Raw genomic sequence first — 17112 nt, 5'->3', positions numbered from 1 at the left:
CAAACCACTACCCCTTGGTGCCTGTGTCCATCTTCCTCTGTGTTGCTGTGCTGGCTATGCATGTCAATGGTCCAGATAAGATCAGTAGACTCATCATCAACCACCTCGTCCTCCATCTCATACTCCTTCCCACTTGAGATTATAGGCTGACCTGATGGCTTCTGTGTCTCATCATCATCAGCCTCCACCTCTGGAGACAGTAAATCAGGTTCTTCAAAGTGGCTTTCTTCTGGCAGTAGGTCCTCACATACTTGTGCATCAACACATGCCACCTCCTCACATCCCTTTTCAATTCTGCACTGTGAGAGGCCAGAGCCAACCAAAGCATACGTACAAAACAGATCCTCAGAGTGACCAAACTTGGGGTCATATGTGTCCTGTGACTGATGATGGAAGGAGGACCAGATTGAGGATTGGATGGGCCAGTCTCCTGGGTATCCACAGTAGGCGGTGTGGTCGTGGAAGATTTCTTGCTGTTTGACAAATGCAAAGAGGCCTTGTCTGCCATCCAAGAACGAATCTGCTCTTGCTCTTCTCGCTTTTCACAAGTTTATGTTCCAGACCATTAAATTTGGCAAGGAACATAGTGGATGCATCAAGCTTTTTCTGACCTGACACAGTCTCAATGCCTTGTTGCCCACCACTGACAATACCACGCGCATGTCCACGTCCCTGTCCCTTAACAACTGGATTTTTTGTCAGTTTGAGTTTTGGTGACATATTTGCAGATATTTATGGCCCAAGCCAAACAAACTTTGACCCCCAAAAATATTGTGGAAAAAGTAGCAGTGATATTTTGTACCAGGTAGCACAAAATGGTAGAGTCATCCTTTGTATTTGCAAAGGCCACTAGAAACGTATTAATGTGGCTGATGCGGACGAATGGCACAAGTCAGGCTGTGTACCCCTAAATATTGTGAAAACAGGAAGAGTGCATTTAGTGTAAACTAGCTGTACTACCCGGCTTCACCCGGGTTAATAACTGATAAACAAAATAAAATGCACTAACATTCCCGGAATAGAATGTATTAACGCCCGGGATAGTAACTGTCTCTCTGTTTCTCTCCCATTCTCTGTCTGTCTCCCCCTCTGTATATATCTTTCTGTCTCTCTCTCTCTATCTCTTTGTCTGTCTGTCTGTCTCTTTCCCTGTCTGTCTCTGACTGTCTCTGTCTCTTTCCCTGTCTGTCTCTTTCCCTGTCTGTCTCTTTCCCTCTTTCCCTCTCTCTCTTTCCCTGTGTCTGTCTCTTTGTCTGTCTCTTTACCTGTCTTTGTCTGTCTCTTACCCTGTCTGTCTCTTTCCCTCTCTTTCCCTGTCTGTCTGTTTCCCTGTGTCTGTCTCTGTCTATTTGTCTGTGTCTGTCTCTTAACCTGTCTCTCTCTTTCCCTGTCTGTCTCTTTCCCTGTCAGTCTGTCTCTTTGTCTGTGTCTGTCTCTTTGTGTCTGTCTCTTACCCTGTCTGTCTGTTTCTTACCCTGTCTGTGTCTGCCTCTTTCCCTGTCTGTGTCTGCCTCTTTCCCTGGCTGCATTGTGACACGCCAACATTCTATTTAAGAGCGTGACTGCGCATTCTTCTGAAGTTCTGGCTGCCCTGTGGCTTCCAGCTCCATTCACTTTAATGGAGGCAGGTTTTTTGGTGAATAACTGTAAAGCGTGGGGTTAAAATGTCCCCTCCAAACATAGCCTATGATGCTCTCGGGGTCCAGAAGTGTGAGTGTGCAAAATTTTGTGGCTGTAGCTGCGACGGTGCAGATGCCAATCCCGGACACCACACACACACACACACACACACACACACATACATACATACATACATACATACATACATACACACACACACACAAATTCAGCTTTATATATTAGATGCTAGAGTACTGCTTTGTAACTATATGCAAGGCCACTAGCAATGTATTGATGTGGCTGATGTGGACGGACAGCACAAGTCAGGCTGTGAACCCCTAAATATTGTGGAAAAAGGAACGGTGCGTTTAGTGTATCAGGCAGCAGTAAATGCTAGAGTACTGTTTTGTAACTATTTCCAAAAGGTCACTAGAAACGTATTAATGTGGCTGATGTGGACACCAGAAGCCAGGCTGTGAAGCCCTAAATTGTGGAAACAGGTCTCTATTCTCTACCTAATCCACAATCTCTCCCACCCTGCTGTGACCTTGTTCAGTGGTTTCAGCTCTTAAAAAAGTTATGGTATTCTGGACGGTACTATTGAGGTAGTGACACGCTGATTTAAACTCTGTCCCTGCTCCAAAATCTGTCCCTCCATACGCTACACTCACCTATACACTGCAGGTAGCCCTGAAAAGGGCTTTTTGTGTTATTAATAGGCCTACACTCTCCCTAGCAGCTGCTCACTCTATCCCTATACTCATACAATGCTGGCTCCGGACGCAATGTGCGCAAAATGCTGCCAGAAAGCGTTTTATAGACCCTATGACGCTGCGCGGCTAGCCAATCACAGTAATCCCACAACCAAGATGGCTGCGTCATTACTGTGATTGTTTAAGAATCCCAGCATGTTTAGTAGCTGCAAATCAGGTGCCAAAACACTTGGGTGAGACATCCGAATATAGCGAGGAGAATACACAAAAACTTGCAATATAACGAATACCCCGAATACCGTACTTTCTGTGCAAGTGTCGCGGGCGGAGGAGGGGACGCTGCGCTCTCCCACTGCTCGGGTCCGGCCGCTGCTGGTGCTGCTGCTCGGTTGGTGGCTCGAGCGGTGGGCCGGATCCCGGGGACTCGAGCGGCGCTCCTCGCCCGTGAGTGAAAAGGGGGATTTTTGATTGTGGGGGTTTTTGATTATTGTCCGTGACGCCACCCACGGTTGTGGTGATATTGGTGACACCACCGCTGCTCTGGACGGGGATCCCGGCAGCGGTGACAGGGAGCAGCTTTGTTGTTAGTTCTCCCCTCCGTGGGTAGGGGGTTGGTTGTCCCGGGGCCCGGTGATGGGGTAGGGAAGGATGGCAGGCGGGTTACAGGGCCTGGTGAGGTGCAGGGTCACAGGGGCAGCGCTGTGTCGCATGGCACGGTGGTACTCACTCAGCCAATGATGAAGACACAGTTCTCGGTAAAACACACGGCTGGATGGACGGGTCCCACTGACGGCTGCGGTGGTTTCTGCTCCCGGCAGGTTGATGGTGACTGCCTTTCCCTGCACCTAGATACGGTAGATGGTTCCAATGGGTTCCCACCGGTAACCCGCTCCCCGGCTTTGGATATAGGCCGGAGGAGCCCCTTTTGCCCGCAGGCGCTGGCCCTGAGAAACGGTTGCCTTGGCGGTGGCGGTGTCTCCCTCACTTGGTTGGACTGTTGCCCTCTGTCGGGACTTGGCTGTTGGGAAACCCAGGAGGTTCCCTTCACTAACGAATTTGGCAAATTCACGGCGACTCCTAGCCTTGCCGGGGTCCGTAAGCCCCTGCCAGATGGTGCTGACTTCTCTTTGTGTACCGGCCCGGTACCGCCGGGCCACCGCCCGTCCACGGTCCTTACGGTAGACTCCAATCGGTCACTCGTGCAGACGGTCACCACCGTCTGCCAACCTTGCTGTACCGCCCGGGCCACACACCCGGACGCTGTCAGTTAGTTGCTCCACTACCACTTCACTTCCTTCCACTTTAACCTCCAAAACTCAACTGTTTGTTTTCCTGCCTCCAGGACTGTGAACTCCTCGGTGGGTGGGGCCAACCGCCTGGCCCACCCCCTGGTGTGGACATCAGCCCCTGGAGGAAGGCAACAAGGGTTTTGTGTTCTGACTTCGGTGTGCCTGCTGGGAGTGTGGGGTGTGTGGGTGTTGTTCTCTGTGGCCCCTGGCTTGTCCAGGGCGCCACACAAGTATCGAATAGTGACGATTACATTCGCTCATCACTAGTTACTGCTTTATATTCCAATCTGAAATTCTTTTAGGTCGAGTCATACAGGAGTTTATTGTTAGGCTATGTGCACACTGGGTTTTTTCCAGGCAGGATGTGCCTTAAAATTCGGTGCAAATACATCCTAGTAAAGGGATGTGATGCACAGCAATGTCAAAATGATTACAAACAAGACGATACCTGGAGTTTTAAACACCTCTGTAATATTAAGGCTGGGGCCACATGGGGATTACTGCGATCCCTTCGCATGACACTCAGCTCACGCTGGCAGTACAGCAGAGCCGAGTGTCATGTGAGTGTCCCTGCGACTGAGGTCCAACCACTGCGAGTGCAGTGCGATTTATCTCTCGGCCCATAGACTTGAATAGGTGCAAGAAAAAGTGTTTCGCATTACAATCGCAGCATGCTGCGATTGTTTCTCAGTCCGATTAGGGCTGAGAAAATAATCGCTCATGTGCGCTGACACACAGGCTAATATTGGTCTGTGAAATGCGATTTTTTTTATCGCACCTCACTCGCACCGATTTTAATGCCATGTGGCTTAGGCCTTAAGATCATACTGATCTGTCCATACAATAAATCAGGAGTTGGTCCTTTAATTAAAAACAATATATTTATTAAACAATTTTACATAATAAATTCTGGACAGTCAACATAATTCATAGTTATGAGACAAAAAAATAATGGCGCAGGACAAAAAGGTGAGGGCAAGGAAAAAAACAAAAAAAAAGATCCACAGGGTAAGACTTCAGAAGTCAGAGTAACATCAGCCAAAGAAATACAAAACTGGTATGTCACAAAAACCTCCATACCACAGCATTTAAGCCTATATTCAATATTCACCACAAGGTGGTGCTGAAGGAGCACTCTATCTAAGGCAACACAAGCCAATGGTTGTTGAGGAAAACAAATAGCCAGATAGCTACTCACCCATAAAGTGCACAGTGCCTGGATGTGTGGATCCACCTTGTGGATGTCTTTTTGTTTTTTTTCCTTGTCTTCACCTTTTTGTCCTTGTCCATTACTTTTTTTGTCTCATAACTATAAATTACGTATGACTGTCCAGAATGAATTATGTAAAATTGTTTAATAAAGGTATTGTTTTTTTTTTATTAAAGAAACAACTCCTGATTTATTGTATGGACAGATTAATACGATCGTTAATATTACAGGGGTGTTTAAAACTGCAGGTATTGTCTTGTTTGTAGTTATTAATTTTGGAGTTGGCCATTGTCAAATATGTTCTTTTGTCCTTAAATCTTTCTTCTTCGTAATGTCAAAATGACATTGCCGTGCACATGTTCCGTCTTTGGTTACTTCTTTTAGCTGCTGCAGGCTTTGAAAGCCATGAAAGTATACAGAATAAAGACACTAGAAATGAAGCCAGCACAGACGCCTCATGCACATAGCTGTTCAGGATGGGTTTTTTGCAGGTGAATTTTTTTTTTTTTTTTTTTTTAATAATTAAATTGCAGCATGCATTAGGTGAGCCATTTTATTAGGCATCTTACACTATATGAAAAAAAAGAAAGAAAAGAAAAGCAATAAATCCGGGCACTGTTGTAGCAATTTGTGCCTCTGGAGTCCGAGGTCTCACAAGACATTTCACAGGAAACTTGCAGCCAATCAGCAGCTGCTTTACTTTACCTTTAGATCTGTAATCCAGAGGAAATGAGGGCTGCTGGTCTCTGACTTCCTCTGGATGTCAATTTTATCTGAAGGAGGGGAGAGTGAAACGGCCACTGATTGGCTGCAGGTCTTATGGGATATGGTCTGGGGCACCAAAGAGTGCAATTCAGCCTAAAGCCGGCCCTGGTCAAGTTTATTCAAACATTTTGAAAATTCCTGAAGATTTACAAACTTTGAAGCACTACTGTGCATATAGAACCTAGAATGTACCAGATAATGCATATAGAACCTCCAGCCTCACTGTGAGGTCATTTACTTCAAGCACAGCCACCATTCTGCCTTATACCTTGACTGACACGTAATGGCTTTTTGGGCTATTCTCTTTTTTGCCCTTATTTTTCATTCACCTGCCATTTTGGGAATGTTGGACTGTGATCCAGCATTTGCGAGACAACTTGATAGTGCCCTGAGTTCTACAGTGCCCGAGAATGTTCCTAACAGACAAGCTTTCATGGAGAGCGTGAAAATGGAAATTCTTGGTGTTTATCGGACCTCATTCAAGAATATAAAATACCTCCGGATCATTGGTGAGAACATAATCTGTTCTTTTCACTTTGCTGCATTTATCAATAATTTACCATATGAATCTGTACAAGCGTGGAATGTGGATAAATCAGTAGTAAATAGTATATAATATGAAGGGCATTTAGGTATAATATACAGTTATTGGGTGCAAAATATTTATCGCTCTCCAGATATGAATTTATTCTAAAGTTTCAATAAAGTAAACATAGTATTATAATTTCATCTTTTATTTGACTTGTGCGTCTGGTTTATAAAGCCCTCAATTGAAGTATGTAAGGGGAGTACACCCCATGCCCCCATGTGTAAAAACTGTGTGTACAGTACATATACAGTGGATCCTTGGTTAACGAGAACAATCCGTTCTGGGAGTGTGCTTGTTAACCAAGTTACTCGTTCAGCAAAGCAAGATTTCCCATAGGAAATCATTGCAATGCAGACAATTCATTCCACAACTTGTTAAATGTCCCATCCTGGTCCCCTATTGTGCCATTCCACACACGTATAAACACGCACAAACACACACAACCACGCACAAACACGCTCACACACACACATATTATTCTCACCTTACCTTCCGTTCCAACGCCGGCCTCCTGGATCTTGCAGTTCGCCGGTACAATATGTGTATCTGGTAACCATCGCGACGAGGGAGGAACTTCCACTGCCAGAGCGCTGACATAAAAGGCAGGAGTCGCTTGCCTCTGATTGGCCAGATCTGATCGCTGCCTTTGAGTAGCGGCTGACAGCGGAAGTTCCTCCATCGTCACGTTGGTTACCTGATACACATCCTGTAGCGGCGAACAACAATGAACAATGAGGCCGGCAATGGTAATATGATATGTGTGTGTGCGTGCATGTTTGTTTGTGTTTGTGCTTGCTTGTGTGTGTTTGTGCGGACTGCAAGAGCGGGTCTGAGCGCGATGGATGTACGAAACCGTAAGTGTGTGCAGTGAGTATTTTGCTCATACGGCAAAGCTTGTGTGGTGCCCCTGACCTGGTCAGGCACCACAGAGTATTGAACCCATGCCGGGGCAGTGCTTCCAGGTAAGCTCCAAAGGCCAGGATAAGGTGTGCACATACAAACACATAGCAACCTGAAGGGGTTAACCTTCAATTCCCTGCAAGGGGTGTAGAGGAGGGGCTGGGAGCTAAATGCAGGAGAGACAGGAAGAAGAGGTGGAGCGAGCAGTCTAGAGCAGAGTGTTCAGGAGTGTGGAAGGGAGCAGACGTACACCCCTGCTAGCCAGACCCTGCAGAGTGTGGTAGCTGTTAACGGGGGAGAACGGGTACCTGTGGGTCAGCCTGAAAGACACCTACAGAGAGATGGCCGAGTATGGAGACCACTGGTATTCCGGCACGCACGGGGATACAGGTCCCCAGAGCAGAAATCTGATTGTCTGGAGCTGCTCAACCTGCCGGCGAGGGTATTTGCGGTACCTTTCCAGAAACACAGAGTCCGAGCCCAAGCAGCAACAAGGGGACCCATAAGGCGACAGGGCCAGAAGCCATCTCACCAAGGTCTACGCTCCCAGTAGATGGGCCAGAGAGGGGAGCGGGGTCAGAAACAGCTTCCCTGGAGGAATCCCACCATACTACAAGTAAGGGGTCCTCCCAAACAAAAAGGAGTGCAAGGAAGGAGAGTTGATAGCTACTCTCAGAACAGCCTTCAGGAATTCCTGGTTCCACCTGGTTATCACAGTGTCGCCCGGGCATCTCACAGAAACAACCAAAAAGTGAGTAAACAAGTTAAAAGACTTACTGGACTGTGTTTGAGTCATTCTGCGACCTGTGGTTCCACGCATATACACCCGAGCCCCCGGGGCCAGGCTCACTCTTGGGAGGCTGCACCACCCGACTGCAATACCATCAGCCCCAGATGCTCGTTAAACTGCAGTGGCGGTCACCCATCCCTGACCGCAAATACCGAGAGTGGCGTCACGACTTTATATAAAGAAAACCTGACTGACCTGTTGCCAGAAGGTATCTTCCCCCAAGAGCCGTCCCCGAGGTGTCATGCTGCGGCGCTGTGGTGGGCGACTCATCTGGCATCACGAACAGGATAAGGACTGTTATGCAGGTGACCGTGCGCCTCAGAGGTCCGACCGCAAAATTTGAACCGCCGCCATATTGTCATCATCAAAAGATCGCGAAGTTGAAAGCTACAGCCCACGCGAAAGAGAAGAGCACCGCCCACGAAGAGGTGTGGCCGCCCCAGAATCCCCAGAGCGCTCTGACCCCGGAAGAGGAGGGAGTGACCTGCAGAGAAAGAAGAAGCGGGACTTCAAGGGAAGATGGACGCCACGAGAGCTAATGCCCCCAGCCAGGGCGACGCAGCCCAAGCGATGCCAGGCCTGGTGCCGGTGCCGCGGTCGCAGCTGCGCCGGCCGAAGTCTCCCCGATTATGCCGATCTCCTTACCGTACGTCCCGGGGGCATACTGGCTGCCCCAATACGCCGGCAAAGCAGACACTCTGACCGGATTCAAGAAGAAGATCGGCACCCTGCTGGACATGTACGCCATGACTGGTAAGCAGAGGGCCGCCATGGTGCTGGGACAATTGACTGGAGCAGCAGAATTAGAGGCTGAGGCCTGGACCAGTGATGACCGGAGCTCTGTAGAAACCATTTTTGACAAATTGAAATCTGCCTATGAAAACTGCACTGAGGCAGAGCTGAGAAAGGGTTTCTACAACTTCCGCCAGAAGCCTCAAGATAGCATAAGAGACTATGCCCTCTAGTTGCAAGCCACACTACGGGCTCTCAAGCTTGTGGATCCTGTCAGTGATCAGGAAGGAAATAGGATGATCACAGAGCAATTCCTGCAGGGCCTGCACTCCCCTGAAGATAGGAAACAGATGAAGCTGTGGTCCCTGGAACACCATGATGTGGACTTTACCATTCTGAAAGACAGGGCAGTGAAAGCACTCCAACCCTCTATGGGTGCAGACCCCACCTCTCCAGCATGGCCTACCAGTTCCTCGGCGGCCGGAGCAGAATCCTCCTCGCAGGCCCTGGTAGCTGCAAATGGACTCAACATGCCAACAGAGACCATAAATACACTATCCTCCCAGGTGCAGCAGCTCAGCAAGGACGTCGCCCGGCTCCTGAAAGCCGTGCAACTGCCCTCATAATCCAAAGCCCCTCATCAGATCCTGCTAGCTGACAGCCCATAGGACGTCCCTTGGATGTGGGGAAGAAGAGGTCCTATATCCCGAGGGAGGAGCAGTGATTGCTATGACTCGTCTGGACAACCCATCTGCAGTCGTTGCCAGGAGGCAGGCCACTATGCAAGGGCCTGTCCTTTAAACGGGCCAAACCTGGGGCCAAGGGCCAGTCCCCAGGATTAAGAAGATTAGTCCCAGCTCACTGCCGTGTTCAGTATGTGGGTGGACGACCGGTCCTGTCCATTGTCCTGGATGGGATCCCTACCCCGGCATTATTGGACACCGGTTCTCAGGTAACCACAATCCCGTATGTCCTTTATCGTAGGTTTTGGTCGGACGACGATCTTTGACCACCGGACCCTGAACTCACCATCTATGCAGCCAATGGACAACCTATAGACCAGATTGGGGTCAAAGGGGTAACAATACAGGTGGGAAGGCAGGAAATGAAGGGACAAGGACTGATTTTTGTGGAAAATGATGTTCGAGAAAGGAACCCACAAATGATTTTAGGCACTAATGTCATAGAAAATTGCCTAGGGGAAGTGTTGCTGTTGCTTCACCAGATTGCTGAAGGTGCTGAGGGCGGATCACGGAGAGCTTTGCAAAAAGAGATCCGAATCATTCTGAGAAAGCAGCAGGTAAACCAGACTGTCGGTAAAATTGGTACTGTACGTGTAATAGATGCTAACCCCATTGTGATACACCCACGGAGTGAAATGATGATGTGGTGTAGAGCAGCGGTAGGTCTCAGAGGACGGAATTACCAGGCTGTAGTAGAGCCCACTCATTCAGAACATTGGCCCTTGATTCTGACAGCCAGGGGGGTAGTAGACGTACACAAGGGACGAGTACCTATAAGAGTGCTGAACTGTGGGGAGGAGGAAGCCAGACTACCGAGATACGCTACCATAGCCAAACTGTTTACTTGTCCAAATGACGCTATAACACTTGTAGGTCCCCTGACACAAGCTGACTCAAAAGAGGACGAAACCTTCCAAAAACAGTAAGAGGACTGCTGCCAGAAACGCCATGTGGGGACTGACTCTACACCCACCTATCAGAAATACGGGGTTCACCGGGTTGTGCAGGAATAGGAGCACGTCTTTAGTAAGAACCCTCTGGACTTTGGCAGGATCAAAGGGGTCCAACATCACATACCCACAGGCAGACATCCTCCCATTAAAGAAAGATATAGGCCTATACCACTAACCCATTACCAGCGCACAAAGGACATGCTGAAAGACATGAAAGAGGCAGGAGTCATCAGGGGCAGTTGCAGCCCTTGGGCAGCTCCCCTGGTCCTGGTAAAGAAGAAGGATGGCACAATGAGGATGTGTGTAGACTACAGGATGCCTACCCTTTGCCACGGATAGAGGAATCCCTCGCTGCCTTAAAAGCTTCTAACTACTTTTCTACGTTAGATCTCACTAGTGGTTACTGGCAAGTATCTGTAGTAGAGGAAGATCGGGAGAAGACGGCCTTCACCACCCCCATGGGCCTCTGTGAGTTCAACAGCATGCCATTTGGACTCTGCAACGCCCCTGGGACCTTCCAGAGGTTGATGGAGTGCTGCCTAGGGCACCTCAACTTTGAAACCGTCCTTCTCTACCTGGATGACGTCATCGTGTATTCCAAGACCTATGAGGATCACCTGAAACACCTGGCTGAAGTCTTTGAAGCACTATCTCGATATGGGATGAAGCTGAAGCCATCCAAGTGTCATTTACTGAAGCCAAAGGTCCAGTACCTAGGTCATGTGGTCAGTGCAGAAGGAGTAGCACCGGACCCAGAGAAGGTCACAGTCATTCAGGAATGGCCCACACCCACTACTGTCCGGTAGGTACGTCAGTTCCTTGGCTTGGTAGGCTACTACAGAAGGTTCATCAAGGACTACACGAAGATGGCGGCGCCTTTACAAGAGCTCTTAGTAGGCCAAGCAAAGAAGGGGAAGACCTCCGGCCCACCATTTCACTGGGGAGAAGCAGAAGAACAATCTTTCAGACAAATGAAACTGGCCTTGACGGGTAAAGAGATCCTAGCCTACCCTGATTACAGTCTACCCTTTGTACTGTATACAGATGCCAGTAATGTGGGACTGGGAGCAGTGCTTTCACAGGTACAGAAAGGCAAGGAACGTGTGATTGCTTACGCCAGCAGGAAGCTCAGGCCTACTGAAAGAAACCCAGAAAATTATAGCTCATTTAAGCTAGAGTTCCTGGCCATAGTCTGGGCTATCACAAAGTGATTCAAGCACTACCTGGCAGCCACCAAATTCACCGTCTTCACAGATAACGACCCCCTAATCCACTTGGATACTGCTAAATTGGGTGCCATGGCAAACGTTGGGTAGCCAGCTAGCAAACTACGATTTCACTGTCCTGTCAAGTATCGAGCTGGCCACAAGAATGGCAATGCAGATGCTCTGTCCAGGATGCCTTACCTAGCAGACGAGTGTGAAGATGTGGATGACCTGGTGGAGATTGAGCTGCCAGCGTTCCATCGCCATGGAGCCAAACAGTGTCGGCAGTCACGTACCAGCCACCAAGCGGTGACCCTGAATCCGCTACCTCACTACAACTGGAAGGAGACTCAGGAAAATGATCCAGCGGTAGGCTTGGTAAAGAAGCTGATCACCCAACCTGGCGCCAGCCTTGACCCAGGAGCCCCACCCGAGGCACAGTACCTGAGAGAGGGGTCGATTATTCATCTACCAAGACAAACTCTACAGGAGTATCACTCACCCGAAGATGCATGAGAAGGTGTGGCAAGTGATTGTACCACAGAAGGATACATGGATGGTGCTGGAAGCCTATCACAATGGCGCAGGCCACTTTAGTTGGAAGAAACTGGAGGCACTACTTAAAGCAAGATTTTACTGGATGGGCATAAGATCTGCCCTGGAGAAGTGGTGTAGAAACTGCGGGCCCTGCAACCTTAGAAGAAAAGACCATCACAGCCCAAAAAGCACCACTCCAGCCAATCCAAACCAAACGACCCCTGGATATCGTGGCCCTGGACCATGTAAAGTTGGTGCCCAGCAGACAAGGCTCCAACTACGCTCTCACTATGGTTGATCATTACTCCAGATTCCTGGTGGTAGTACCTGTCAAGGACTTGACGGGCCAGACTGCAGCCAGAGCTTTCCAGACACATTTCTGTCGACCACATGGCTATCCAGACCAAGTGCTCACTGACCAAGGCCCAGCCTTTGAAGAGGAGGTGTTTAAGGAATTTTGTAACCTTTACGGCTGTAAGAAGATCCGTGCCATGCCTTACCATCCTCAGACTAATGGCATGTGCGAAAAGATGAATCACATTGTTCTCGACCTCCTGAAAACTCTCCCACTAGAAGAAAGGAGCCAGTGGCCAGAAAAGCTGCCTGACCTGGTGGACATGTATAACAACATCCCTGTGAGTTCCACAAACTGCACACCGGCAGGCATACCTGATGAGGGCCAGACCTGGAAGATTGCCAGTGGATCTGTAAATGGGAGTTGCGACCCACGGAGACCCTCTACAAGATGCTGATTGGGATTCCACCCGACAAGCCCAGTACAAGAAAGTACAAGAGTGTGTGGAGCGAAGCTTGACTCAGCAGCGGGAGAAACAAGAAAAAGCCTACAATCAAAATACACCTGCTGTTCCTTTGATGCCTGGAGAAGTGGTCCTCAAGAGAAAGAGAAGACGTCATAAAGTCGACAATCACTGGGAAGCAGAACCCTACACTGTGTTACCATCAACACTCAGCCGTGAAAAGACATGCCTCATCAGCAAAGATGGAGGAAAAATAACAGCTGTAGTTTCTAGAGATCGCCTTAAGAGATGTACTGAACAGATAAGAATCCCTGAAGAAGTTTCCAACCCTTCGCCAGTCAAAGAACCAAACGAAAAGATGATCCATACTGTACTTGGAGATTTTCCAGCAAGTTGGCCTCAATATAATGGAGCAGTTGTAATTCCAGTCATTACCTTCCCTCAACCCAGAGAAGAAGTAAGAGAACCAGAAGAACCTGTTCAGAACCTTGAAGTGAAGCTGAATCAGAAGACCATGCACTGGTGTCAGCACCCAGTACACCTTTCATTCACATTGAGACACATACACAGGTGGGAGGACACAACCTCAGACAGATGACAGTATAGTACTGCGTAGATCAACCCGCAGCAACTTTGGTCAGCCCCCATTACGGTATATAATATATAGGTCAGGTAAAGAAAAAAACGGTTTAAATGCCGCACTAAAAACCACTGATGCTGTAGATGAAAAAGATTTCCTTTATTTCATAATTCAGAATTATGGGTGGTTGGTGGTGGAATGGTACCTGGTATGTTTAAATGTAAATAGTTGCCCCTCTGTGGGAAAAGTTTGTATTTACAATTGTCTTGTCTTTGCAGCCCGAGGATGTGCTGCTGATAACCAAGGGGGAATTTGGCGCCCCTGACCTGGTCAGGCACTACAGAGTATTGCACCCATGCCGGGGCAGTGCTTGCAGGTAATCTCCAAAGGCCAGGATGAGGTGTGCACATACAAACACATAGCAATCAGGTCTCCCACACCATTAGAAGGGACCCTTGGGTAGCCCTGAAGGGGTTAACCTTCAATTCCCTGCAAGGGGTGTAGAGGAGGGGCTGGGAGCTAGATGCAGGAGAGACAGGAAGAGGAGGTGGAGCGAGCAGTCTAGAGCAGAGTGTTCAGGAGTGTGGAAGGGAGCTAGCCAGACCCTGCAGAGTGTGGTAGCTGTTAACGGGGGAGAACGGGTACCTGTGGGTCAGCCTGAAAGACACCTACAGAGAGGTGGCCAAGTACGGAGACCACTGGTATTCCGGCATGCATGGGGATACAGGTTCCCAGAGCAGAAATCTGATTGTCTGGAACTGCTCAACCTGCCGGCGAGGGTACTTGCGGTACCTCTCCAGAAACACAGAGTCCGAGCCCAAGCAGCAACAAGGGGACCCACAAGGGGACAGGGCCAGAAGCCATCTCACCAAGGTCTACGCTGCCAGCAGACGGGCCAGAGAGGGGAGCGGGGTCAGAAACAGCTTCCCTGGAGGAATCCCACCATACTACAAGTAAGGGGTCCTCCCAAACAAAAAGGAGTGCAAAGAAGGCGAGTTGATAGCTACCCTCAGAACGGCCTTCAGGAATTCCTGGTTCCACCTGGTTATCACAGTGTCGCCCGGGCATCTCACAGAAACAACCAAAAAGTGAGTAAACAAGTTAAAAGACTTACTGGACTGTGTTTGAGTCATTCTGCGACCTGTGGTTCCACGCATATACACCCGAGCCCCCGGGGCCAGCCTCACTCTCGGGAGTCCGCACCACTCGACTGCAATACCATCAGCCCCAGACGCTCGTTAAACTGCAGTGGCGGTCACCCATCCCTGACCGCAAATACCGAGAGTGGCGTCACGACTTTATATAAAGAAAACCTGACTGACCTGTTGCCAGAAGGTATCTTCCCCCAAGAGCCGTCCCCGCGGTGTCACGCTGCGGCGCTGTGATGGACGACTCATCTGCTCATAAACTGAGTTACAAATTTACAGCAAGCTTTACTCGTTAAGCGAAATACTCGCTAACTGGGTTACTCGTTAAGCGAGGTTCCACTGTATCACTTTAAGAAAATGTTCACTGTTGATGCTATATTATTCCGTGCTCCTGGTTAGCCTTTGGTGTGGTGGGCTGGGGGCCACTGAGCACAGTGATATCAATATTACCTGCTGGAGTAGCTGAGTAACAGGAATAATAGTTTCACAGGAGGAGATGCCTGCAAAAAATGAATTCTCATATAGCAGTATATTTCAGAAGGGGCAGAGGGAAGTCTATGTAACAGCAGTGTTTTCGGCAGGCAGGGTATGTGGCTAATGAGACCACATGTGGCACGTGTCATTGTCATTGCCTTGTGTGCACAGTAGGCCACAGTGGGTAAGAGGCTAAGATAGCAAGCAACAATGAGCTTAAGTAGAAACTACACGTTTGGTCTCTGATATAAATATAGACGACTACAATATCTATTAAAAATTCACAAAATGTGCAGATATTTCAAGATGATGAAAAAATAGCAAACTTTTGCTGCATATGCTTAAAGGGGTATTCCCATCTCCAAGATCCCTTCCTAAAATCTAGTAGATGTTATATTAATAATATTAGCAAATACCTCCAATTAGAAATGTAGTATAGTTCTTCTGATTCACTGTGCCCTTTACCTCATGTTAAGGACATTGCAGTCCTGTGACAGTTAGTTACTTGTGGTCATAACAATGAATACCTAAGGTCCTGCATTGCCCTGATCAGGAGGTAAATGACACAGTGAATCTATAGAACCACACTACATTTCTAATTGGAGGTATTTGCTAATATTATTATTACACCTACTACATATTGGGACAGGATCTTGGAGATGGGAATACCCCTTTTAAATTGAAAAGTTCAAAGAAAAGTGGGTAAAGTCTACTCGTATTGCATATGAGCTACAACGTTTGACAGAATTACCGTATTAATATTAAAGCCAGAAAATGGTGCAAAGTTTGACACGAATCAAGGCCTGCTCTACTTTTTAACAAAGAAAGCTTCATTTTTAGGCAATTCTAATTATGTATGTAGCTCCCCACGGGGCCTATGGGGTTACTCGTCAACGGGCCAGTGATTTTGTGGAATTGCTATGATTGGCCTGACCCGTCTCCGTGGCCCCGTCGGCTACATGTAAAAGACAAACAAACGGGTGTGTGCCGCCCTCGTGGCAGCAGCCGAGCTGCTCGGATCCGGGTTCTCAGTGGCTCGAGGGTTTCCGGACCCGGGGGTCGTGCGGCCACTCAAATGAAGGAGGTATTTACAAGGGACTATAGAGTTTGTGACGCCACCTGTGGTGTGTGGTAATTAGGAGTACCACCGCTGCAGTTAGGAGTACCCGGAGATGATGGAACAGGGCAGCAAGGTGTTAGAACCCTCCATGGGTAGGGGGGTGCCCCGGGAACTCGGTGTAGGGGACGAGGCCGTGGGATGCAGGGATCACTTTTGTACTCACTTAGTCCATTAAGCAGACACTGAAAAATGGGTAAACCAAGTCTCTGGACACCGTTGCCACTGAGGGGAGCTAGTTCTGGTCCCGTCCCCAATGGTGCTGGCTGATGATCCGTGACCTGCCTCCTGGCACTAAGTTTACTTCTCTGGTGGTCCCGGTAGTGTGAAACTTGCCGGGTCCCGCTCCCCACTGTTGCTAAGTATGGGAGCTTACTCTCAGGGCTCACACTTGGGATTTTCTGGACCGTTTTGGATGGAAAGTGCCCCGATTTTGGAGCGGTTGGGAACGAATCTTGAAGGCTCCGTTCTCCACGGGTAAATTATCGGGTTGCATGCAGCTACTCCCCGATCTAGGGTCCACATACCCAGTCGTGCCTTGGTCCCAGCCCGGTGATGGTGCAAGGCCGCCGGCTGTCCTGCTCGACAGATCCGTGCCCCTTGCCACGATCCCCTGCAAACGAGGGTCCAACTCCTCTAGGCCCAGACCACCGTCTGCCACCTAAACAGGTTCTCTCTTGGAGTCCCCACTCCCGACCTCCTCAGAGCTCCTCACAGCTCGAGGGCTACTCTCTCACCACCACTCACTAACCCACTACCTACCAACTCACTACACCCCTCACCTCCCCTCCTGACCCCCCAGGTGGGCAACTCTATTCCACTCAAGCCATCCACTGGTGTGTCTGGTGGGTGTGGTGCAGGGTGTATCTAGGATTTGATTAGCTGATGAAGGCAACACCATTTGGTTAGGGACCCATAACCAAGAGGGAGGTGGATACTGCACGGGAGGGTAGATTGTGCAATACCCTGTGACGACCTGATAGTCCAGG

The 17112-nt window shown here is 49.0% G+C and overlaps 1 protein-coding gene across 1 annotated transcript in view; it reads left to right on the top strand.

The window, feature by feature from the left end:
* The first annotated feature begins 5870 nt into the window (after positions 1-5870).
* The window catches only part of IZUMO3 (IZUMO family member 3), a 161687-nt gene continuing 150445 nt past the window's right edge, over positions 5871-17112 (top strand). The window contains exon 1 of the mRNA XM_075328097.1: positions 5871-6106. Within this exon, the coding sequence (XP_075184212.1) occupies positions 5881-6106 (226 nt within the window). The 5' untranslated portion in view covers positions 5871-5880. The remainder of the gene's footprint in view (positions 6107-17112) is intronic.

This window comes from Anomaloglossus baeobatrachus, chromosome 11, assembly GCF_048569485.1.
Source record: "Anomaloglossus baeobatrachus isolate aAnoBae1 chromosome 11, aAnoBae1.hap1, whole genome shotgun sequence".
Taxonomy (NCBI): Eukaryota; Metazoa; Chordata; class Amphibia; order Anura; family Aromobatidae; genus Anomaloglossus; species Anomaloglossus baeobatrachus.
The sequence above is the reverse complement of the archived record's forward strand: the minus strand, read 5'-3'. Positions and strand labels throughout refer to the sequence as shown.